This window comes from Hibiscus syriacus, unplaced genomic scaffold (assembly GCF_006381635.1).
Source record: "Hibiscus syriacus cultivar Baekdansim isolate YM2019G1 unplaced genomic scaffold, ASM638163v2 tig00110432_pilon, whole genome shotgun sequence".
NCBI lineage: Eukaryota > Viridiplantae > Streptophyta > Magnoliopsida > Malvales > Malvaceae > Hibiscus > Hibiscus syriacus.
The window spans coordinates 515,626-541,806 of NW_024062735.1; the positions used below are offsets into that span (position 1 = coordinate 515,626).

At 36.6% G+C, this 26,181-nt stretch overlaps 2 protein-coding genes, 1 non-coding gene and 1 pseudogene across 3 annotated transcripts; 1 reads left to right on the forward strand and 3 right to left on the reverse strand.

Moving 5' to 3' along the window:
• Positions 1-130: 130 nt before the first annotated feature.
• Positions 131-203, reverse strand: TRNAR-ACG. The gene has a single exon. It is a non-coding gene; the product is annotated as a tRNA-Arg (tRNA).
• A 203-nt stretch (positions 204-406) lies between these two features.
• On the forward strand, positions 407-3,713 carry LOC120125569 (oxidation resistance protein 1-like). The gene is made up of 8 exons (XM_039143975.1): positions 407-701; positions 1,295-1,815; positions 1,940-2,012; positions 2,396-2,473; positions 2,563-2,626; positions 2,892-2,979; positions 3,145-3,229; positions 3,383-3,713. The coding sequence occupies exons 1-8, from the start codon at positions 588-590 to the stop codon at positions 3,464-3,466; spliced, it is 1,107 nt and encodes a 368-aa protein (XP_038999906.1). The 5' UTR covers positions 407-587; the 3' UTR covers positions 3,467-3,713.
• Positions 3,714-4,349: 636 nt separating this feature from the next.
• Positions 4,350-17,506, reverse strand: LOC120125572 (annotated as a pseudogene).
• A 512-nt stretch (positions 17,507-18,018) lies between these two features.
• LOC120125568 (chaperone protein dnaJ A6, chloroplastic-like) lies at positions 18,019-24,211 on the reverse strand. The gene is made up of 8 exons (XM_039143974.1): positions 24,104-24,211; positions 22,112-22,279; positions 21,327-21,468; positions 21,084-21,141; positions 20,317-20,359; positions 19,189-19,237; positions 18,996-19,076; positions 18,019-18,913 (listed from the first exon to the last, which is right to left on the reverse strand). The coding sequence occupies exons 2-8, from the start codon at positions 22,216-22,218 to the stop codon at positions 18,044-18,046; spliced, it is 1,350 nt and encodes a 449-aa protein (XP_038999905.1). The 5' UTR covers positions 22,219-22,279; positions 24,104-24,211; the 3' UTR covers positions 18,019-18,043.
• Positions 24,212-26,181: the final 1,970 nt, after the last annotated feature.

Consider the following 26,181-nt stretch of genomic DNA (forward strand, 5'->3'; position numbering starts at 1 on the left):
TTGAATGTGACTTGTTGGCCATTGATTAACATGTTTCTGCTGAGATAATCGGCAGAATGGGACTGAAGGAAAACAAAGGTTAAAAATTAAATTTGAATCAACCATCATTAATGGTTGAAAAAAAACCTTTCGACTCCACTGGGGATCGAACCCAGAATCTCTGGTTCCGTAGACCAGCGCCTTATCCATTGGGCCATGGAGTCGCTTGCTGATGATTTGAATGGTGTAATATTATTTTGATTTTGAACCGCTTAGTCTGAGCCCAAGCGACAAAGGCCAAAATGTACCAGATTACTTGAGGATTTACTTTAAGCGTACTCTTCCTCGTTATTTTCCTTTGCGGTGGGCCGGTGGCTACCAAAATGAAAGGGAAAGGAGACTGGATAATATAGATGCGATATTATATTATTATTTCAAATATGTTGCTTTTGTAGCTGAATTTGGCAGAAGAAGGGGTTTTTTCTTTCACGGAGAATATAAATGGAATACAGAATCAGACACCACTCAAATCGACAAAAAAGGTAGGAATTTGAGGTGTAAAAACATAATCTTTTTTGTGAATTGGATTGGATAACAAAAGCAAGGAAATGGGAAAGAAAAAATCACTGAGGAGCAAAGCTGTTCACTTCGTAGCTGATCTCACCACTGGCCTTCTTAACCCCATCTCTGATAAAACCTCCACGCCTTCCCATCCTCCTCATGTAAGCTTTTTTCTCTCTCTCTCTCTCTGCTTTCGTTTACATATCTTGAAAAAGGCTTCCTTTGCCCCTTTTTTAAGGTTTTGAATGCTTACTATTATCATAATTATGATGATCACGATGATGTTTGCCCTTCTTCTGATGTTTGGTCAACGTCCCAAATAAGGTTTGATTTTGGGTAGTTGAGATATAGATTTTTTGTGTACTTTGATTGTTCTGTTTTTTCATGTTGTTAAGGTATCTGATTGGACTTTACAAGGTTGCATCTATCTCTACGCCTTTTCTAATTATCATTTTTGGGTGTTTTGTTTTCCTTTTCCCCTCGTTTGCCTTGGTTGATCCTCCCTTGACATTAGAATTATTCCACTGTTTGTCGAAATTCATTGACCGAACTTCAATTTTGGTTTAAAAGTGCAGGTTTTATCGTATTGTCATTTGAAACTTATCTGAATGAAATTACTGCTTAAGAATTGCAACCTTGTAAAACGAGCAAATGAGTATTGACTGATTAATGTGTTTTGAAGATTACTGTTTTACTCTCTTGGCAGCCTGCGATCACGTTTTTGTTTTAACTGTTCCGATTTTCTTTCTGATAGGAAAATGTGAGTGTCTCAAAAACAAGTCAATCAGAGACTGGGTCAATCAGCAAGGAGGATGATCATGATCTAATTGATGGCCCTGATACCTCTTCATTTACTGCATTCCTGTATTCACTCTTGTCTTCTTCGGAATCAGGTCACAATTTGAATCAGGATGAGCAAAATGATAATCAAGAGGAAGCTGGTGATTCATCAGACAACAAAATGAAAGAGAATGGTAGAAGGAAAAGCTTGCTTGCTAGGGGTAAGCAATCGCTTAGAACTCTTTACCATGCTACTAGGATCATTGGAAACAAAAATCAAGACAAGGGTGACGATTCTGATGTCAAAAGTGACAATGAGGCCAAGTTTGATGGGCTCGAGATGAGACATATCCAAAATGTTAAGGAGCCTTTGGCTCTGGGAGATCTTCCTGAAACTTCTGAACCATCATTGCTTCTTACAGAGAAGACAAGAAATGCTCTTTATGAATCACTTCCTGCTATTGTTCATGGGAGAAAGTGGTTATTGCTCTACAGGTGAATGCCACTGGTTTTTGGTTTAATGGACTGACTTTGGTCTTTCATCTGGATATTTAGTTTTGCTTATATTTAGAAACAGTTAATTTTTTTTTTTTGGATATATCTCTATTGGCTTTCATAGTACATGGAGGCATGGTATATCACTGTCAACATTGTACCGGAGAAGCATGCTCTGGCCTGGCCTCAGTTTGCTGGTAATGGTTAAATGACTTTCTCCCCCCTCTTTTTTCCTCATTATTTCCTTGTATATTTTGCGTCTCTGATGCAGCCATGCTATTATAACTCATAAATGTGAAGCAACAAATCATTTAATGGTGATTTATTTATTCTTGAAGACTTGAACGTTTTCCATTTTCATATGTGATTTAGTTCTTGCATATCATCTTTTATATCAGTGACGTTTAGATCTCAAATCCAATTTTATTTTCTTTGCTTGATAATAAAGTTCATAAGCTATAAACATGCATGATATCAAATTCTTTATTGAGGCTATTTTCCCAGTGCAAGTCCTTAGGCGAGGTTGTCAATTTTTTATGTGCACTAATGTCAAGCGCTGATGAAATTGATTTTATCTTAGGTTGTTGGAGATCGTAAAGGTGCAGTGTTTGGTAGTCTGGTTGAAGCACCCCTAAAACCAACTAATAAGAAATATCAGGTGATGCTAGAAAATACCCTTTTTGTTCTTTTTCGTATCCAGCAGACTTTTAATTTTTTGAATAGCTTGTTTGCAATACATTTGAACAGGGAACAAACAGTACCTTTGTTTTCACCAATCGACCTGGTGACACAGTTATATTTCGTCCCACAGGTATTCCCATCTTTGTCTACGGTTTCAAATTTGAGACTATTAATTCCTCTCTGTTTAAACATCAGAGCATATGGACTGAAAAAGTTGCTATCCAATGAAGATATGCATGTGTTTCACAACATGGTATACTGACAGCTGAAACGGCATTTAACCCTCATGCATGATTAACTGGTCTGCAAGGGGGAATTTAACTCTTCCAGCGTCTTCTGGTATTTATAAAAGTGTCCGAGTAAACTCGGTTCATCTAACTGGAAATATGGAACAGGTGCAAATCGATATTTCACTCTGTGTTCCACTGAATTTCTGGCTGTTGGTGGTGGTGGCCATTTTGCACTCTATCTGGATAGTGATCTGTGAGATATCTGTCCCTCTGGTTCATTTTTATTATATGAAAATATCGACCGCTTTCCCCCATTCTCCCTTTTCTCTGTCCCTTCTTTTAAATAGAATTTCTGTTGATCACAACAATTTTTTTAAATGAAACATTGCTTTCTAATATGTTCATATATTTATGTAAGATTGAATGGATCTAGCTCATACTCGGAAACATATGGAAACCCCTGTCTTGCGTTCTCTGAAGATTTTGAAGTGAAGGAGATTGAGGTATGCACTTTGCCATTCTCTCTCTCTCTCTCTCTCTCTATTCAACAACCATGTCACTATTCTCTTTGCTTCATGAATTCATATTTGCCTTGTTTGTTTGTAATATGATCATGAAGACACCTAAGTTTCTTTAAATTTATCCTTAAATAACAGTTGTGGGGCTTTGTATATGGATCAAAATACGAGGAAATACTTGCTTCAAGTAAAACAGAGATGCCTGGAATTTGCCGATGGTAAGAGCACGAGGCTATTTTATTTCTGCCTGCAATCATCAACTAGCGGATGGTTTTGACCATTTGTTACAATAACCTTTTCACGTGTGTCGACATAGACAACAACTGGAACTAGAATCTTTCAGTGTAAATGTCTTTACTGTTTACTTATGCCTGTACATACATCTGGCATCAAGCTGAATAGTGGCTGAATGTTACTGACAATATATGGAAAAGACATGTTTCAGCGAAATTTGCGGGTCACTTTATTATTCAATCATAGCTCACTTTAGAGAGTGATTATCACCATAATCCATTTCTCTTAAATTTCATTAGTCATATCAAAATTATTAACTTGGTTAACATATTCTTAGCAAATGCAATAACTTTTGGCCTTTATATAGGGTTTTATCTTTTTAAAAGGAATTGCATTACCTCAATCCTCAGTTTAATGCATCCTTCCCGTTTGGTGTAAAATTGCTGTTTGAATGAGCATTGATGTCAGAAACTATAATAGAAGATATATGTGCGGCAAATATAAGTGTTTGAGTTTGACCAGTGGCATTTAAATAACCGCAACACAATTTTACTATTGCTATCTTGCAACTGCAAAAGAAACTTTCTATCAAAAAAAAAACTGCAAAAGAAACCCAGAACAAGAAGCTGCCGTTCCATCGGAAAATAAACAAAAACTACATAGCAACACCCTAGAGGTCAACAACAGTCAATACCAAAAGAGAGGAAAGGGAAAGCGATGGGAAATCATCAAATACTTGAAAGGAGGCAGCTTCCAACATTTATATTAATACGACATTGAAGAACATGGAAGAAGTAAATGCGTTCTCAATTCAGCAATGAACTTGGTCTACATGCCAGACAGACAGCTGCCAAATAATGACAAGTCTGTGTTTATGCTGTTGCAATCTTTTCCTCAATTCCTTTTTGTATCTTCCGGGAAGGAGTATTGATCAGATTCATGGCATTGGCATCCGCTGCTTCCTCATAAGCAGAAGCATGAATACTGAGAGCGGCACGACCGGGGGGGTCAGGATTTTTTTACCATGCTGCATCCCATGCTACTGCTTTTGCCGTGCTGCACGCCACACTCGGACCTCCTGGAACTGTTGACCTTGCAGCATTCTGCTTGCAATTGGATAATAGCAATTAAAATAAACTAGAGTAACAGAAAAGACAGATGGAAAAACAGGAGGGGAACAGCATAATACCTTGGGGAAAAACTTCTCGAAGATATTTCTGTAATAGTAGCCCTCCTTTGTGGTTGGGGTATTCTCAGGGTATATAAAACTGGCATTCATCAACATTGCATCAGTGACCTGTTAAGTTTGGAAACAAAAGGTTGTTACATTTACTATGCAGCCTAATTGAAAATGTCTCTCAGAAGAACCACAGACAAATATACCTACCTGTTTTTCGGCATGGCCCTTCAAACCATCAATCCAACTGTATCCAACTCCATCACTGAACTGCTCTTTCTGCCTGTATAAAATGTGCTGAAACAGAGGGAAAATGAAGTTTCAATCTTCCCGGAAGTTTTCCATACGAAATCATATCGAAATATTAATACACTGAAGAAATATAAGCAAAGAAAAGAGGACCAGATAAAATGATAACATCCCATTAAATTTTCTAGATTGCAGGAATATTTCAAAAGAAGATACACCAACCTTGGGCAGATATGGCTTCTGATCATCATCAAATGCATTACGTAAGACCCACTTCTCAATCCTCCCAAGATCGGGCCTTATATGCAACAAATTTATATGGCACTAACCATAAGTGTACATTCCTTTACAGAAAAAAATGGGCCAAAATATGTAACTAAATTCTAAAACTCCTCCTTCGACCAACATGCGATAGAAACTACTAGTGATCAAGTAACTAACACCCCGTATCATTTGCATCAGCTCATTATTGAATAAAAGAACCTAGAAAACTGACTACCACCTTATACACCAGATGAAAGCACCAAAAGCCAGAACATATATTGCATTCAAGAGTGGAAATTGATGTCACCCCTACAATGTGAAATGTCATCCCCGTAAATGGTTAGGAAAAACCAGGAATGATAACATGCAGAGAAAAAAAAAGCTTGTCTAGTTTATTCCAGCATGGACGGACATGACATTCCTTTTCTCAACATTAAATTAAATGATGCTAAATAATGACAAATCTAGAAACATCGTACCATTTTCCACTCGGGATCTATACTCATTGCAACATTGATGAACTCTTTGTCTAAAAAGGGTACACGAGCTTCAACTCCCCATGCCGAAGTTGACTTGTTTGCTCTCAAGCAATCATAAAGATGAAGAGCTTTGATCTGTTGAATTATTTTTTTTGATAGGAATAATAGGCCTCATTAAAAACCTCCCTCTTAATTAGCTCTTGGAAAGAGTAACTATCGGAAGGAGGAAAAGAGTGCCTTAGTTTATTGAATAGAGAAACTATTACAATAAATTATACCAATACAATTAGGGCATCAGAATAAAACTATAATCTTAAAACACCCTATAAAAATACCCTTACAATCAACCAATCCCATCCTTAGCTAATTTATCTGCTTCCCAATTACATCCCCTAGGAATCCATCGAATAATAATCGCCCTCTCATGAACTAAGGACACAATATCCTCAACAAGTGAACTGAAGAAACTAGGAACAGAATTAGGCAGCAGAATCCAGTCTACAGCAGATTTACAGTCACTTTCTAGGAACAATCTTCCCTTTGCCGCCCAATCTGATGATAGGAAAATGTCTAGGCCTTTCTTAATAGCTTTTAGTTTAGCCAACGGAGGAGGGCCTGGACCAATACTAACAGAGAAGGTCGATAGGATAATGCTATTACAATCTCTCAAAATACCTCCAATTCCTCCCTTCATCCCATCAGACTTGACAGCCCCATCAACATTAAATTTGTAAAAATCTGTAGGGGGAGGCTGCCAACTTTGTTTCGAACTCCTATGAGTATTCTGGTAACCAAACCTGTCTGCTAGAGAGGGGTCCCCTACCAACAAATCAACTTGAATTTGGATATTAGGAAACTTTGCTAGAAACCATCTAGCCAACCTAAATCTTATTAGGAAAAAGAGAGAGGTTATATCAAGGCTAGAATTTTCAAACACTACTGAATTCCTTGCTTTCCAAATAGACCAAAGAACTACTCCCGGAATGAATTTCCAAATGTTCGATTTTCTGTTTAGATCAGACCATGAACTTAGCAAAACTTGTGGATCATTAGGCAAAGCTATAGATGTCCCAAATCTTCAATTTGTTCCAAATATCCCCTGCAACTGAGCATGAGAAAAAAAGATGCTGGACTGTTTCTTCATTATTTTTACATAGTGGACATAGTGCGTCTTCCATAGGAACCCCCCTTTTCTTCAGCTCAATTATGACTGTCAATTTCTTGTGTATGATTTGCCAAAGGAATGTTTCTACTCTAGGGGGAGCGAAACCTGACTAAACCCATCTTTTCCAAGAAAAACCACCTCCTTGACTATTAGATAGAGCCACCCTGCAGGATTTCACCGAGAACAAACTATCCCCCTTCCCAGACCAAGAAAGAAAATCCTCCATTGAGTCAGATAAATTAAAACAATTTAATGCTGCCATTAGTTCAATCCATTGATCCAATTCCCAATCACATAAGCTTCTTCTTGTTTGAACATTCCACACCCATCCATTTACATCAAAGCAACCAAAATCAACCACCTTACCCCTTTTATTGTTTGATAATGCAAATATCCTGGGGAATTGAATCTTCAAGGGTAGGTCATTGACCCAAACATCATTCCAAAATGAAATCGATTTGCCACTTCCCAATGAATCTTAGTATTCGACCTCAAACATCCTCCAACATCATCCTTCATACATTATTCACAATTCCTTTCCAAATCCAGGATCTTGAGTTGAAACAACGTTGCTATTGACAGAGATAAAAGTTGTGTTGCATCATCCTTTTCCAAAGTGAATCTTTCTCATTTGCAAATTTCACACCCATTACCCAACAAAGCCCTATTTATGATATTCAAATTCAAAATTCCCAAGCCACCGTCTTCCAAAGGTTTACAAACTGCCTGCCAACTAACCCAGTGCTTCGATTTTACTTGAGCTTCCCCCAAAGAAAGTTAGACATCAAAGTATAACTTTCTGCCTTACTTTGAGCGGCATTTTGAAAATGGATAAGAAAAAAAAAACGATAACGATGATAATACGTTTATAAGCATAATCTGCCCACCATTGACAGTGAAGAAGCCTTCCAACCAGCTAACTTGTTGTTAAAATTCTGTAAAACCGGCTCCCAAAGTACTTCAGAGTTTTTCTTTGCACCTAGAGGTAAGCCAAGATAATCCATAGGAAAACAGCCCACTGAGCATCCGATATCATTCGCCCATTCATTTAAGGTAGCATCTTCAACATTTATACCAAGCAATTTACTCTTAGATAGGTTTAAATGTAATCCTGTCATTAAACTGAAAATCCTTGGCACTCTTTTGATGTTCTGAATGCTAGTAAGAGAGTCACGACTAAACAGAAGTCGGCGAACTGTAGGTGAGTCAAAAGGAAAGGATTAGTTGATCTACCAATATCAAACCCCTGGAAAGTCCCAAATCAGAAGCTTTAATCACATTAGATGTAGGAGTTCACCAATTAGATTAAACAGCAGAGGGGAAAGACGCAGCCTTATCTTAACCTTTTGTCATTGGGAACTCCTCAGTAGGAGAATCATTTACTAGAACCGAAATTGAGGCAGAAGATAGACAATATTCAATCCAAGAAACCCATTTCTCCCCAAACCCCATAGCTTTCATTACTTAAGAAGAATCGGGTCATTCACTTATCATAGGCTCTTCGAAAATCAATTTTGAAGACTACCCCCTTCCTACCTTGCTTCCTCCAATAATATATACATTCATTAGCTAAGAATGCACAGTCAAGGAGTTGCCTACCCGGAATAAATGCGAATTGATAAGGACTAACCAAATCTGTTATACAAGAAACCAATTGTCCAAACGATTTTTTTAAAAAATGTGAGATTTTGAAAACCATATTAATTCTTAATTATCCTCTTTTTTAATTTAAAATCAAATGCGATTTAAAAGACCTCGTTTGAAAATTTAGATTTCCTTTACGATCGAAAAATACGGTTTGAGAGTCGCCACCAATCTTTGATTAGGGTGTGATTGAGCACCAAAAATGCTGTCATTTAAATAAAAATAATTTAATTAAAAAAACAAATTGAGGTCGGCGTTACCAAAATCCGTCGGAGTCGGTTACGTGTGGGGAAGGATTAGCACCCCCACAACGCCCTAAATCGGTACCTAGTCGATTAATTAATATCCTTGCAATGAACTTTACAAATTCGAATTTATTTTGATTTTTGATCCCATGAAATAAAAATGTAAATTTAAAACATTCAAAAGCACTCAAAATAATTAAATTAAAATTACCAAGTCGTTTTAGAAAGATAAAGAATGTTCGATTATCTACAAATATCGAGACCAGATCTTAAAGATATAACAACATTTTCTCGATATATTTAAATAAACGAAACATTTCTTTTTCTTTCGTTCCCAATTTTAGGTGACGAATCAAATTTTTTGGTTTCACTTTCGGGATACTTTTAATTTAAAATCATTAAAAGCGGACCTCAAATCAGTTATGATGCCCATTACAATAATTTTAAATTAAAAGGGCATTACCTTAATCTAATTATGCAATATGTCGAGTTATGCAAATGAGATTATCATGTATATTATGCAATAATGTCATGCAAAAACTAATTAAAATATGCCATGCACTCAACAAACTTCTAAATCTAAAAAAACATGTATTTACGACATTGACATACATTAGAATAAAATCATATACAATAAAACATATATTAATAACTCGACTTCACATTCAAACTTACCATGAAGGACCATAATAAAATAAAATTAAACTAAGCATGCAAAATAGGAATTAACTATTAAATTAAAAAACATGCTAAGTGACTAAATGGTCAAACAACCAAATACAAATTACATTTCAAAAATAAACATAAAAAACATTTCAGGACTAAAATGAAAAGCGCTCATAAATATGAAGACAAAATTAATAAGGTGCAAAAGATTCGTTCAAGGACCAAAATAAAGTTCGTAAATTACACAACAAGGTAAAAACAGTACGAAAATGGCTCTAACATGATTCGGGTAAGATAAAACGTTTAAAAATTAAGAGACCATATTAAAATAACAACAAAGCTCGAAATGCCTGATTTTGGGGACCGAAATGGAATGCGCGCATAATACTGGGTCAGAAAGAAACTAAGAAAAGTATCGGCTGAAACGACGGCGTTTAACCTTTAGACAACAACCCTAATATCTAACCCAACGAATTCCTCGCCGTTCTCTATCACTCTCAACTGCCTAACTCTCCTTCTTCCTCACACACCCCTCTGCTCGCTCGACTCCGGTGAGAACACCATCTAAACCCGACGAGGGTTTAGCCGCAAACAACTCTCCGAGGGCTAAAATCCTTAGACCTACCTTCGATCCATGAACGCCGCCGAGCCTCTCACCCTCTCCTACGAACCCACGACCACACAAAGCCGTCGCATGCTCCGATGAAGATTAAATCTACCCTAGTCACTAATCTCGACAGTTAGACAAACCTCAAACAAACCTAAACTCCCAACCCCGAGACCCTTACACTCTGATCTACTGCTCAATCCTAAGGTACTGCCTTGCTTCCTTTCTTTATTTCTTTATTTTGGTATTATTAAACTAAATCTCACACTTTTTATTGACTACTAAACCCACACAGTGAACAAATGAAGCCGACGAGACTCCTTCCTTTTTTATGCTCGAGCAGTATAAGTAAGTCCCAATCCCTTTCAACATTTTAATTTTAAAAAACAATCACACATGCATAAAACGAAAGAACGAACTGGAAAACTAAGAAAATTGGAGAAGAACCCCTAGGAGAAATGTACCTTTATTGCTTTATCTATTTTTGAATTGTATGATTACACTGTGATTTCCTTTCGTATTCTCTCGGTACTGCAAAATCACTGATAGTTAGTCCGATTTTCTGCTTCCCCCTCGTTTTTGGTCGTTTCCTTTCTTTGTGTTTTGTGTTTTTCGTTGGTTTTCTTTTCACTGTTTTCCCCCCTTTTTTTTATTGTGTTCCCTCTCCTCTTATTTCAAAACTGAGCCCCCTTATTCTCCTGTGCTCTCTCCTCCCACGTTTTCAGTGGTTAATTACCCATTAAAAATTGACCCTCCACTCTCTATAAACTGTTCTCCCTTTCTGCTTAAAACTGCCCATCTTATTGGCATAATTCAACTGAGCACGGGTTGGGTTAGATATCATGTTGGGCTCAATTCGAATTGTTTAATATTCTATAAGCCCGGACAAGACGAGCATCTACACCAATCTTTTGGATAGAACTTTAGAAATGATTTTGTATAAACTACCAACAAGGCTAATTGGCCTGTAATCTTCTAAGCTTTCTGGATTCAGTTTCTTAGGGATTAAGGAAATGAATGCATGATTAACCCCATGGTCCCATTTTCTTCCACTGTAGAAATCAAAGACAAACTTCATAATCTGCTCATTTAACATAGGCCAATACTTCTTGAAAAATCCCATAGTAAAACCATATGGTCCAGGGGCTTTATCACTAGCTGATGAAGAAATTGCTTCCCAAACTTCTTGTTCTGTAAAAAAACTCCTCAAGACGATTCCTTTGCACAAAAGATATCTTTGCAAAAATAAGTTCAAATTCTCCCACTTCCAGCGTATTAATCGTGTTATAAGCTTTTTTGAAATAATCCAAGACATGAGCCTTAATCTGAACTGCGTCTGTCAATTCTACACCATCCACCTTCAAAACATTAATGGCATTAAATCTGTTTCTGTTCAAGGCACTTAAATGAAAATACCTCGTATTCTTGTCTCCCTCTTTGATCCACCTCACTCTAGATTTCTGGCACCAAATTACTGATGGACCAGCTCCTTATTTTCATTTTAGTACCTTTTAATAAATTAAAAATTCCCCTACCTCCCTTCTTCTTATGCAAATCAGCCAAGGAGTTTTCAACCAAATCATCAAAACCTTCTTCCTTTAATAGATAGTTGAAAAATCTAAAGGTTTGGGACCCCAGTTCTGCCCTCTTCTTCCAGCACTATAGGGTTATGATCAGAGAGTGATTTGGGTAGAATTCGTTGTACCAATTTAGGGAACCCCTGTAAAAAATTGCTACTAACCAGAAACCTATCCAGTCTTACCCACGTAGGCAACTCTCTATTGTTGCACCAAGTACATACCTCTGATAAAGGGAGATCAATGAGGTTTGTTTGTGAACAAAGGATCTGAGCAGATCTAGAGCATGCCAATTCTGTGCAACTCCATATTTCTCAGATGGATTAAGATAGCCATTCAAATCACCCCCTATGAATATTGGTAGATTTAAATTTGTAACAAAATTCGACACCTCCCTAAAGACTCATCCTTTTCTTCCTCCACTGACGGGCCATACACATTAATTAAGACACACTCAAACTTACACTTGAACATTCCTGAGATTGCCACAAATCTACTGTTCTTTTCTTCCCTTGTAACTTGAAAAAAAGTTCATTCCATAACACATCAGGCCTCCTGCTGACCCATCAGCCGGATAAAACTTTTTCCTTGAAGCATCTTACCCCCTAATCTCCTTCTTAACCCATTAAAACATTGATTCAATTTTGTCTCCTGTAGAAATAAGACAATCGGTTTATCCCTATTTACAAGACGGGTTACTGCTCTGACTTTTTCCTTTCTCCCTAAACCCCTTATGTTCCATGAAATAATTTTAAGATTTGACATTGGAATATTAAAACTTAAACTGAAAAGGAAGACTAAATTACTCCCTTTCTTTCCTAGACCCCTTCCTTTCCATCTTCAAAATTTCCTCTTCTAGCAAATGTTGCCCCCCTTTGAAATTAATGCCCAACATGTTGCAAACTTCTCTAGTAGCAATAGCTTAATTCAAAGCTCTAACAGAAGAGTGTGAAGACTTTGAGGATGATCTGTCTTTTTCCAAAGAATCTCTGACCATACTTCTATACTCCCTTCTATAAACTCTATCAAAAAAACTGATTGACACTTCCCTCTCCGAGCACACACTACCTGAACGTCGAGGAGCAATTTTTAGTCTCATCAGATTATTTAAGCTTTTTGTCCGATGAAGACTTTGAACAGGAATTTTGGAAGAGGACAAAATCTCCTTTCTTTTGAACTGACCTTCCATAATTAACTCTGAACTGATTCCATCTTGATTCACTACATTTCTCTGCCTTACACACGATCTGGAAGAGCTATCCTCAGTCAGGCCAATCTGTTTATCATCCTTTATCCTTTTATTCTTCTTTGAACCAGCCCTCTGTTGGACAGAGAGTTTGTCTCTCTCAAAATCATTAAAATTCAGTGTATTAGTTGCTTCATTCTCCTGTCGACTTCTCAAGCCAACATGCTGCTTTTTATCCATATCAACATCCTGTTCAGTGTTTGACATTTCTTTCTCTCCCCCTGTCTTTTCTTTCTCCAACGTAACTGCACCCTCCTCTGCAACTTCTCTATGATTAACTGAAATTGTATTGGGCTGGCACATAAATCTACCAGTACCATCTTCTCCCCACCCACTTAAGAATAATACAGGCCCATAGGGTAATTTTCCTTATTGGTGAAAAATCAACCCCAATTTCATCTGATTAGGCTTTATCCTCTGATTCAAAAGTTTCCCTTAATCCCAGCCCCACGTGATTCCTGTTCTGGTTACTCATATTTTCCATAAAAACTGACAGCCCACAATTAGCAATTTCTTCAGTTGACTTACTCGATGGGACTTGTCCGCTACTGACTCCATTCACTCCACTATTCTGTTTATTATTCAGCCAAGATAAGACTTTATGCCTGGTTTCCTCTGATAACTCCTGATTAGTAGCTGCTCCCAGAGTAGGACGCTGTCTATCTCCCTGCACAGAAATGACATAATCACTGTGCAAAATTTTTAAAAATTTCTCCTCCGTCTTCCCCACCAATTCTTCTGGTTTTTTTTCAAAACAGAACCCAGGGATAACTTCACTTTGAACGATCTTCCATAAGAACCAATAGTGACCGTATCAGGGACATCGAATGGACTTTCCACTCTTAGCAGTACTTTTGCCACTGATAAATCCAATATGCTCTTTGAATCTCATTAAAACAATGAATTTTTCCCCATTTCCCGGTAAGTTTTTCCATGAATGCCTCATTCCAGCACAATAGAGGCACTCCGAACATCTCTACTTGGCAAAGGGCCAATGGAACTCCATCATCATTCAGAACTGGAGCCAACCAATCGAAACATAAGCATAATTCTTCTTTCTTATTCTTCCATACGTATGTAAGCTCCTCTATCGTATTGAATGTAATGATGCAAGCATTCCATGCATAACCCCATTTCGATATCTCAACTCCCACTCCCTTGATCTTCAAAGCTTCCTTTATCGAATCTTGTTCATAGGAATGTTTCATTATCCCTGTTAATGATCGCTTAACCCACTCCGAATGGTTCCCCGGAATGTGCATCTCCCATACGTTCCTAACACCATTTGCATTCTGTTTTGGCACCCTTCAGTTTTTCCCCCTGAAACTTGTTCTCTTCTCGCATTAAGGCCATTATTCACAAATCCTTATAAGATCTTTCATCCCTCAAACTTCTCACCGATACAAATTTCTTCTCGGTTTGTGTTTTTTCCTGTTTACCTGACTTGTTTCCCATCAACCTCTTCCCTTCAACAGCTTCCTTCCTCATAGTCTTTTGATATTTAGCAATCCCTACTGAAATCCTTCTCCCATCAATCCACTTACCATGAGTATACTGAATTGCCTTCTTTCTACTTTCTTCATCAGTAAATTGGACAAATGCAAAGGTTGAAGACTTATAATTTGGTTTCTCTAAAAAAAAGTGGGATAAAAATTCTCATAATCTGACCATAAGGACTAAAAAGATCCCTTAATCCACCTCTCGTAACTCTCTTACTAAGATTATCAATGAACATAGTTCATTCCTCATCAGAGACATTGGACTTTTTCGAAAACTCTCTAAAACTCTCTCTACCTCTCGCACTCATTCTCTCTCTATTTTTTTTTTTTGCTTCCTGTATTATAAAGATATTACTATTATCATGGAAAAAAGAAATTATCAACCATTGATCTGTTGAATTATTAGAATACCATCATTAAAAAGTGAACAATATATAACAGGTACTTAGGTGATCATGCCTAATAAATAGATTCCTCCAACTCACTTTACTAAAATCCAGGAAAAGTAATGGTCAACTGGAATACCTTTTGACATGTTTCTTCATGAAACTCCTCTTTGTTAGGTGCTTTATGGAAATACAAGTAACCTCCAAAGATTTCATCAGAACCCTCCCCTGAAAGAACCATTTTCACTCCTAAAGACTTAATTTTTCTTGACATAAGAAACATGGGGGTGCTGGCTCTGATGGTCGTCACATCATATGTTTCAATGTGGTAGATAACTTCCTCCAGAGCATCTATCCCTTCCTGAAAGATCAAAATGGGAGAAAGGAAGAAAACACACAATTTTTTTTTAAAAAAGACCATATTTTGCTATCCTTTCTTAAATCAATCAGAAAATTACCTGGACAGTGAAATGAAACTCATGGTGAAGAGTTCCAATATAATCTGCTACCTTTCTTGCAGCTTTAAGATCAGGAGATCCCTGAATAGTAAAATGTCAAGAATATTATACATAAAGTGGCAAAGCCATGTTTATGTCAAAACTAATATCAAGGTAGAATGTGTTGTTGCAGAACTTATCCTAACAACTAGAAAGATATTTTGCATAGACTACTTACATAGTACTAGCAGCAGCAGTTTATAATGCAATTGTACAGGCATTCTTCAATTAATAATTTCATTTATCCATCAGTTACCTAATCCAAACAATCATAGTGTTTAAGGTAACAACAAAAAGTATCCAATCAACAGGAATGCCCTTTACACAATAAATTGACCCAGAAAGATAGGAATACCTTCAAACCAATGCAGAAAGTATGTAACTGTGAGCCCCACTGGCAAGCAGCCTCTGAATAAGCTAGATAACGGGCAGCTACAGCAGCAACAAGTGATGAGTCCAGCCCTCCGGATAAGAGCACTCCAAATGGTACATCTGTCATGAGCCTCTTAAGCACAGCCTATATGAAATAAATTCACAAGGAAAAGCTAGTGGTGAAACAAAAATGGCATAGCACAAAAAGTAATACCAACATCTATTAATTTAAGTTTTTAACATCGGAATAATTTCAAATTTAAAGCCATATAGTCTTCAAGTATTCGGATAAGTGATCTACCAAAACAATGAAAACCCTTTGGCACATACCAAGAATCTGTACGATAGTTTTGTTGAAAATTTTCTTTGGTCGAGCTTTTCATGACTAAATAGGATGATATAGACAATAGAGAGGGTGTCAGACAGACAAAGAACTTATAGAAAAGGAGAAGACATATTTATGGAGAGAGAGTCATACAGTTAGGATAAACATTTCCAATTCTAGACTACAGATCAAGCTGAAGTCTTAGGACCTAACATAGGGGGAGATATCCCAAAAGCAAAGAGTATATTAAATTAACAAGAAAACTAAGAACTCCATAAACTGAGCTCTGCTGCTGTTCTCTTGCAACAAAAGTTCCTGATGAAAAAGAGGCCACAAGAAAAGAAACACGGTAATAAAGAAATCCTAAAAACTAAGCTGACCCTAGACAATTAGGGGGAATGGAAGCCTGAATCACAGAGGTGTAAAGGCTTTAATCCCTCAAAGGCTCTCTCCAAGGTGCTAACAGTAAAAGAATAAAATTTAAAAACAAGAAGTGAAGCAGAAGGTTTAAAGCATGCCTTCTCAAAAGCCTCCCGTAGGACTTTAGGATCATATGGAGTTGAAGGTATCTTTTCCGAGTACCATGGGGGGTTATACCATCTTCTGATCCCTCCTGCAGACATTTTGAAATGCAATAAATAAAAGGAATTGTATAAAAAACTGACAAACAAAGGTGAATTTATAAAATTCATAGCTGAACCATTAACAAGAGAAGAATATCATATACCGTAAAAATTTCAGATTCTCCTTACGAAGTTGTATAAACAGTTTTTAAGCCGGTTAGGAATTAATATCTAAAAAATACCTTGCTTGCTTGAATATACATGCCCTGGAAGGAAAGACATAAATCGTTCACAATCATCACTCAAAGCTTTCATCTCAGAAGCAAACCATACAGAACCTGCAAAGTAACTAGCAATTTTATTAGTAGAATGCATCGACAAGGGGTGTATAAAAATCAGAATTAGAAATGGGAAAACTATTAATCAAGCAAAAGAAGAAGCTAAGCCCAAAGCATCGAATCCATCCAAACATAAACAAATGCGGCACCACAAGCTAGTTTATATCTGCACGTTTCTTAAAACTTAACTATATCCAGTAACAAGCTTTCAAAAAGGCAACGAAAAAGGTTGCTTTGATATTCTTCAGGACATGCATTTTCCTATTCTGCAAACTTTTCAGGTGACAAATCTAAGGCCTTTTGAAAAGAAAAAAAAAAGTGGTCCTAAGGAGGTGGGACAACCATCAGAGCAAAGACCAGGTTCACAAAAAAGCCTCCTAATTAAGCCTAATATTAGCTAGATTTTTGCCATAAAGTACAATTAAAATTTTAAAAAAATAAAAGTTGCTCAAATATTGTCGCAAATGAAAAGAGAAAGTGTAGCTTCTTAAGTTCACAACTCCCTACAAAGTACAATTCAACGAAGGCCTAACAGCCAGTGCCTATAAGAAGGAAAACTGCATACCATCAAAGCCCCACCCGATATAAAGTGGGGTAATTCCAATAGCATCTCGAGCTGCAATGAAACTTTTGTCACGAGTGTCAAGGAGGACAAATGAGAACATGCCATCCAGCATGTCCACAAAATCTTCTCCATATTCTTCATACCGAAAAGAGTAAGTAGCCAAATCCGCGGACTGATTACGTATGAATTATTTATTAGGGTTTTGGAATTCTTTATTTTTCTTACGGGTTCTGGATGGTAGGGTCAATGTTTTGGGAATTGGGAATCTTTGAACTTTTACCGTACAAATTATCATCTGCTACGTGGAGTAATATTTAATTCGTAAAAATTATTTATTATGATGCTTTTACAGTTTGAACGAATAATAGTAAAAAGATAAAATCGGAAGCTATCACTTTACCGACAACTAATAATAGTATCAATTTTAAATTTACTTAATAACATTATAAAAGTAGGGTAGAGGGAAATTATGTTAAAATAAAATAATACATCCTATATTTTAGTGTACTATTGCCAAGAGGCAAGAGCTTTCCTTTTTAATGTGTATAATTGAAATTTAGCAGGAAAAAACCTTTATTGCTTCATAATAACGAGAGTTAGCTTTTTAGTATGCATAAGATTCGTTATTCATTCATAGATAATTGACACAAAATTTAAAGGGAAGTTGCCCAAAATTTTAGTTCAATCTCAAAGAACAGCAACTATCTCCTACTGCTTGCTGCCTTGTCCTTGTTCAAGTCAGCAAGCTCCTCAATAAGCTTCCTCTCTTCACTGCTCAATCGTTTCGGTATTTCAACCTGTACGCGCACCAACTGATCACCCCTCATGTTGCTTTTATTTAGAACTGGGACACCTTTCTTTGCCATTACAAGGGTGGTGTTAGGCTGCGTCCCAGCTGGTATCTTCAAATCGACCATACCATCTACTGTTGGAACCTTGATGGTTGTTCCCAGTATTGCATCTATGTAAGACACTTTGCAGGTATACAATATGTTGGTATCATCTCGTTTTAGGACAGGGTCTGGCATAACTTCAATAACAACAAAGAGATCACCAGGAGACCCACCCTTCTTTCCTGCATTTCCTTCAGACCGGACTCTTAAACGACTACCGGAATCCACACCAGCTGGAACTTTCAAACTGATCCTCTTTGTTCTCCTTACCCTCCCATCACCAGAACAGGTATTGCACGGGGTAGAAATTTCCCCCGTCCCACCGCAAGAAGAGCAAGTCATTACCTGCTGGAAGACACCTAATGGAGTCCTTGCAGATGATATCACCTGGCCTTGCCCGCCACACGTTGTACATTTCGACGCTGTTGTACCAGGTTTTGCACCTGACCCGTTACATGTTCCACAGCTTTCTAGTCGGGTTATCTCAATCTCCTTCTCAACTCCAAAAACTGCTTCCTTAAAATTCAAGACAAGACTGTAATATTCATCCTGCCCATCAACTGCTCTACTCCTGGAACTTCGGCCACCCATGCCCATGCCGCCCATGCCGCCCATGCCACCCATACCGCCCATGCCCTCAAACAGCGACTCAAACAGATCAAAAGGATTGCTAAAATCCTAAGAAATAAACAAGCCATCATTGACACAAAATGATTTTGAAATAAATTATCTTCATTCAGAAGTGTTAGCGTTAACTTACCCCCATTCCCATACCAGCACCTTTAAGTCCAGCCTCCCCATATTTATCATAAAGAGATCGTTTCTCATCATCAGACAAGACCTAAGCAATACATTGCACACCAATGATCATTAGATGTCATATGACCATAGTCACTGATGCATCTCAATCGTATAAAAAGAAGCCAAATGTAAGCACAACATGGAACTCTTACTTCGTATGCGTTGCTAATTTCCTTGAACTTCTGTTCTGCCCCTGGATCTCTGCAAAACAACATACGATGATAAGAAATTGAAATAATGAAGGAAAAATGGACCAACTACTTAAGCATGGATTTAAGAAGATTATTTAACTAGAAGCAACAAACTGTTTTGGAAGACTTCAGAGAAGATATCTGACTAGAAGGCAGAAATCTACAAAGAGGATTCTACATTTTCTCTCTTTCATCAATCACATTTAGAAATATATGGATACAAACTCAACAAATATCTGAGTTGGGGAAATCTATGACTACTATTCTATTTTCTCTTTCTTTCAACAGCCACATTCACTTTATAACCATCATTTAATATCTCAATCTGGATAAAGGTACTATCAACTGAAAAAGATGATTAGGCAACTTCAAATACACTAAAGAAGGTGAGTGTGCACTACATCTACAAAAATCTTCAAAGCTGATTCTCCATCATGTGACGCAGATGCTAAAACAGAAAATAAGTAGATAGTGATCCATATTATTAATATGATCTCATAGGGAATTCAAATCTACCTTAATACAGAATTTCCCTAGCAACAACGTCATTGTTACTAATTTCCCTATATTCAACAACATCACAAGGAAGCTAATTGCTGTGATTCAACCAGGAGAAAAGCCACTTTTCTGAACAGCATTATGGTCAATTCTACATGAAACAACTTTTACCTCCAGATACAAAATCGAAAACGAAGAATTAAGAACTAATTAGATAAAGGAATATTGATACTTCTCACAGACAAACCACAACACGATAACCCAACTATTCTCAAATTTTTCCTAATGCATATTGCATTGTACGGGTCAATAATTAGACATCTTTTATCACTATTTATTTCTATATTCTCAGCTTAAATTCCAGTACATAGATTCTTGGAATCCCAGAAAAATCCGGATAATTACAACTAGCCGAGTCATCTCACAAATTTTATCGGAACCATATAAAACTAAAGCTCAAGTTTCCTACCACAGAACATTATACATGCATTTACCACATTATGTCAAAACATCTAAATATTATTAAATATATACAAGCAAACCAGACACGACCATAATAAAAGGCTAAGAAATACAAGATTAACAACTGACTTGTTCACATCCGGATGATAGCTCCGAGCAAGCTTTCGATAAGCTGCAACAAAAAAAAACACTGAGATAATATAACAAGGGCGATAAAAGCAAAAAGTAGCAAAAGAAACAAACAGCTAAGCCACTTAGTTTTGGAGTACTTGAGAAAAAAGAAATCTAGTTTACATAATTATCAGTCACTTGTACATGCAAGTAAATACACCGTTAGTCATTTCAAATCAAAGCAAGGAAACCATAAATTTTCCCTCAAATAGTTGGGACACCTAAAATATACTTCCTTTTGAACAGGAGAACCTTCAACACAATACCACCACTTGCCAACTCATCCTATTAGACCTAGTCTTACATTTCTTTCTAAGACTTGCAAGCACTCATTTCTCTTCCTCTTGAACAGAAAGAAGATGCCTCAATGTTATCCCAGAAAACAGACAGTTTTTTCAGCTTCTATACATGCTTGATATGTGTACCTACTCATATCATCGAATGTGTCTTTAATTTCTCTTCAAATTCATCCATCCTCTCTAAATTCCTCTTTCCTTATATCACTAAAACCTACCCTCCCTGAAAACTGAAGCTTCTGCAATAGTGTTAGTTTTCAATGCAGAAATCCTTAAAGCTGGATAAACTTTAATTTCAATAAGTTGTGTACCATAACCATAAATAAGAAATAGACTGGCGAACTAAAATAAGCACATAAATACCCCCACAATATCATATAGGGAACAAAATAGAACAGTCACTGAACAAGGTACGGTAAGTTATCATACCACTTTTAATTTCGGATTTACTTGCATTTCTTGACACCCCAAGGACAGTGTAATAATCCTGCTTATTATAATGCATGATCATGTTAAATTGAGAACAGAACAGCAAAGTAGGATTGCAACTACAGCAAAAATAAATTTTCATCCCAAAATTTTCAAAATATATAATTAATGGAAAAAACCATTACAGGCTCCACTTTCACACACACACATACAAAAGTAAAATAAGTTGAGGTTTATGCTCACAGTTTCAGCTCTAACAATGAACCGTGTTCCCCTACGACGATGTGATGTTTGAGATGACCCCATATAGGATAATAATGGGAAGGAATCACGTGAAAATAAGCTTGAACTCGATGCTTCCAGATAACTCATTGTACATGTTACCCTACAAAAGGGTAATAAAAACCTAAATTATTCTTCCATAAATACCAAAAGTATTATGGGTGGAGAAAATACATTATACATCCCCACTCTTTTCTTTGGCACTCAAACTCGCAACACCCCCCCTCCACCCCAATTTTTTCTGTAATCATTACAGCAATTACAACCTAACAAAAGAAAAATTAAAAGGGTAAATTTTCCATCTTATCATTATGTTCACCAAAATGATATGCATCAAAATTTCATAAATGCAATGCATACTGATGCAGAAACCATAAATATATATAAAAAAAATGCATATTGATGCAAAAACCATAAAAAAATAACTAGTAACTCCTTAATTGAAATTTGATAAACCGAAATTAAAACTGAACTAAATGAAGCGAAATCGACTGACGGATTGTACTACAAATATTAATGAGATGAGTTGGATCAATATCCATACTTTTTGTATTGTATATAATGTATACAAAAAATCAAATAAACAATACAACATTAAAATATAAAAATTAAAAATATATATTAAGACATAGCAAATTCAGCGATTCCATGTTTATATAAAGCTCCCAAAGAAAATAATTGACGTCTAACAATCAAATTCAGTAATGTCCCTTCCATGCAAAAAAAGGGTTGACCAGAAAACTTACCCTAATTGGGCTGTCATTATTCGATTTGCCACATAGGGTCGTACAATAAACTGAGGACGAATACCCCATTGGGCAACACAGGTACTTCCACAAGGTAATATTGCCATCCAATATGAGGATTGACAACTTGATCTTAAGTTTATGCCAAATGACCTTTGGCAGGCTGAAATAGGTAAAAACTTAAAATTTAGTGCAACCTAAAATGAAAGGTAAGAAAATTCATAGATTGACTGCACCATTATACGATATAAGCACAATAGAATGCATCCTTGGAAAAATAAAATAAAAAGTAAACCAATAAGACTTCCATTTCATCCATCATTGATGGAAATACCAAAAGGATTCCAATCAAATTAACGCCAGAGGATTTCTAATGGTCATTGTTCACATCAACTCAAACAATCATCATATATGTGACAAGAATAAATAAGATAAAACAAAATAAACTGGTAGAATCATAGTATGGAAGCTTAACCTAAATGATTGCTTTTAACAGCTCAAAAATCATAGTTAGAAGCCGTTGCATAGAAAATATGAGCTTCTACCACAAAGGGCATGGATTCCGTTACTTGCCATGATACACTAAGAATTTTAACACTATAATAATTTTTTTTTTATAAGATTTGAAGGTTTCATTAAAAACCTCCTTCTTGATTAATGGAGCTTGAAAAAAGCTCCTTAATCAGCGGAAGGAGGAAAAGAGTGCCTTAGATTTTCATTAAAGAAAATACTAATTACAGCCTAGAGATCTCTTCAAAATAACCCTTACAACAGCCAACAAAACCCACCCGAACAGGAATCAAAGACAAAACTGAGAATACAAACAACATAAAAATTAGCCTATTCCAACCTTTGCTAAAGCATCAGCGTCCATATTAGCTGTCCTTGCAACCCAATTAATAACCCCCCCCCAAAAAAAATTCTAAGATTATCAACTATATTTCTAACAACGAAGGCATAAACAACTGGGCATGAGTCGACATTGTTGATCCAGTTTACTGAAACCCTGCTATCACTCTCAACAATCAGCCTATCTTTAACCCTCCCTTGAGCAGAAGCAAAGAAAGAAATACCCAACATCCAACTAACAAATTGCACAGCAGCTGGCAACACTTCAATAAGGCCACAATTACCCTTAACAGTGGAAAAGCCAAAGTGACCAAAACCGATATCAGTAGCAACATCTCCAAATTTCGAATGACGTGCTTTGCTCACGCTAAAAAAACTATTTTCAAATACCCTAACATCAACAAAACTTTACCAACCATCTAGTGGCCCCAGCATTGAATAACTTATTCTGATCCGCAGTTAAAGCCCAACCTGCATTTTTTTCTTGATTCATGCCGTCAAAAGCTAGTTTTCATTTATATGTATGTGTGTGTATTCATTTCCTTAAATATTATCAAGGCTTGTTGAACACATGTGTTTTCCAAGTTATTCCTACTAATCATGTACTAAATTGCGGTTGCGGTTGTCGTCGTTGTTGCGGATGTTGCGGACATGATTTATTTCCTAAAAATAACTCCGTTTTATGTTGCAGATGCGGTGTCATGGTAACCTTGAAAAATGTTACCATGCGACCGTTATATAATTTAATACTTATTTCAACCATTCTATCCAAACCCATTTCTTTCTTCCTTTAGTAGCAAAAAGCTCCCCCCCCCCTCTTTTGATATTCCAAACAAAGTACTTATCCAATGCTAACCAAATTAATGCAAATTCTATATCAACTAGGGTCAACAATCCACCACCCAAAAACCAAAACGGTCAAACAAAACTTTATAAATAAAAGAATAAACATAATACAATAAGCACAAGAAATGAAAATGTGTATCAGCCATGAAATCGATATGATATTAAAATTCTCAATACTTACACCGCAGTTTAACAGCTAAAACAATTAAACAAACCGGTAACCCAAATTTAAAAGCAAAATAGAACCAAAAAAATATAGCAATTAATTCAAAATTTAGGGGAAATGGTCAAACCTTGTTGGCTCCTAAGTGTCTTGCTCTCTGGGAAGGAAGAGAGAAAGGATATAGTGAGGCGCTTTTGCAGAAGAACAAAAGGCAGGTGAAGGATGAGGTTAGAGTCTCTACATGTAGGGTTTTATTCTCTGATTTTCTAGGTAGATTTGTGTCATTTTGCTCTATTCATTTCCTACCGTTGGATTGATACGATGGATTATGACGTTTGCCAAGGTTTTTCCCCTTAATTAAAAGATTATATTTGGAGTAAAATACACTAATGGTCACTAGAGTTTGAGTAATTTTTCGTTTCTACCGCATTAAGTTTAAAAAGTTACAAAATGATCACTAATATATCGTTTTATAACAAATCAGTCACTAGATCGTTAACGGCTACTACTGAGATGACATAATGCCAATGTGGCGCCTTAGATTACTGATCTGGTACCATTTGACCACGTAGGATAATAACTTTGACCGCATCTAACTCGTCTTCCTTAAGGAGAAACTCTAATTCTTAACCCTCAATTCCTAAGAAAATCTTAACTTATCCTATATGTGGGCTTTCAAGAATCTATCATCGGTGATACACATCCTAGTGATGATACTAGAACTTTCATGACTCGTTTAAGTGTTGAGAGTTTGTGCACCAATTCTCATTCGTTCTGTTTTCCTTCAACACTGCCTAGGTTTTTTGACTGAAGATTCTACACTTGAAGTAGGTGGGTTTTTGCCTGGGTTTTTTTAATATTAATTATTCAGAAAGTTAATTCAAAAGTACCTTTGAGATGGGACAAATTCTTCTTGACTTTCCTCTCACATCCGTGAGAATACAAAGGCACAATCATCTCCACGCACTGCGGCTCCACTTTCTTGCTAGCTACAACTAAATGCATGTCATCCATTTTAACTCGCTATAGATTTTTCTTCTTTCAAATGTAGAATTCTCATCATCTTCTGCGCTACAACTCGGTGGTCATCAGTGCTTCATCTCATGTAGAACAAAGTAACCTTAGGATGTAAGCAAGTAACAGAAGTTGGTTATCTAACCATAGCATGTTTAAATTCCTTAAATGGTCCAACGGTTTCATGTTCTTTATATTCAAGACCTGGCATCCATGAGCTTTCATCAGTTCATACTTATGGTGCTAATCAACATAATATTTCTTCATGTAGAGAACCTTTACTAAGTCATAAGAGTACAAGTATTAGTATGAAAAGGCACAAAAAGGTGTCAGAATTGAGTTCTTTTGACAATTTATCTTCACCTAATGTAGAGATCAATCCACCTATAATGGATTGGGACGGAACTTTTTATTTTTTTCCTTTAGTGGCTTATTTGACAGTAGCAAATACATGCACCGAAAGCATTTTACACATTCATGAACCATTCAGCACCAATATACAGTCCTATCCCTGCAATTTTAGTGAGATTTAACTTGGACCTTGTGAAGTAGCTCCAATATGTTTTGTATTTTTACCTAGATGGGGTGGATTTTCATCAGCTCACCTTATCTTACAGACAAGCTCCGGTGGTTTCCTGGTTCAGGCTAAGGGATTTTATATCGAGTCCCCCTACGAAATTCAACTTAATAAGCCCATATATTCCTTCTAGTGTGCAGTTGAGTAAGAATTTATCTTTGTTCAATCCTTTTGATGAAACCAACCATGTGGAAGAAATAACTTCATGGTCACGGATATCATATTCTCTTGAGAATTCAACCTATCATGCTGAAGCTGTTTATATTATAGAAAATTTCAAGGGCTATAATGGGGAAAGCTTACTTGCTGCTGAAGATTGGTTGGTCACGAACAGTGTAAATATAGTTTTCCACTTATGGTTATGAGGCCAAACATGAAGTGGGAGATTAACCCTCAAAGCAGTGAGATCACGTAGAGATTATTTTATCCTTTGAATCTAATGGAAAAAAATTGGTCCTTCCTGCATGCAGGTACAAAGGTCTTGACAAGACTCCTCTGATGTAGTTATGGTTCCTCTTGAAGTTGATTTGGGTATGAAAGCATCCCATGATGATCACCATGCAAGTTTTCTTTTAGTTTCTCTTAAAGCCATGATATCATATGATGACAGTGAATCTATTT

What these genes read in the sequence shown, in the direction of transcription:
- LOC120125568 (XM_039143974.1), bottom strand. Translation starts at nt 22,218, where the DNA reads ATGGCAATATTACCTTGTGGAAGTACCTGTGTTGCCCAATGGGGTATT. An exon ending in AAATTAGCAACGCATACGAA is followed by an intron (nt 19,077 to 19,188) that starts GTAAGAGTTCCA and finishes TGTATTGCTTAG; the next exon opens with GTCTTGTCTGATGATGAGAA. An exon ending in GTGCTGGTATGGGAATGGGG is followed by an intron (nt 18,914 to 18,995) that starts GTAAGTTAACGC and finishes TTTATTTCTTAG; the next exon opens with GATTTTAGCAATCCTTTTGA.
- LOC120125569 (XM_039143975.1), top strand. Translation starts at nt 588, where the DNA reads ATGGGAAAGAAAAAATCACTGAGGAGCAAAGCTGTTCACTTCGTAGCT. An exon ending in AAGTGGTTATTGCTCTACAG is followed by an intron (nt 1,816 to 1,939) that starts GTGAATGCCACT and finishes TGGCTTTCATAG; the next exon opens with TACATGGAGGCATGGTATAT. An exon ending in TTGAAGTGAAGGAGATTGAG is followed by an intron (nt 3,230 to 3,382) that starts GTATGCACTTTG and finishes CTTAAATAACAG; the next exon opens with TTGTGGGGCTTTGTATATGG.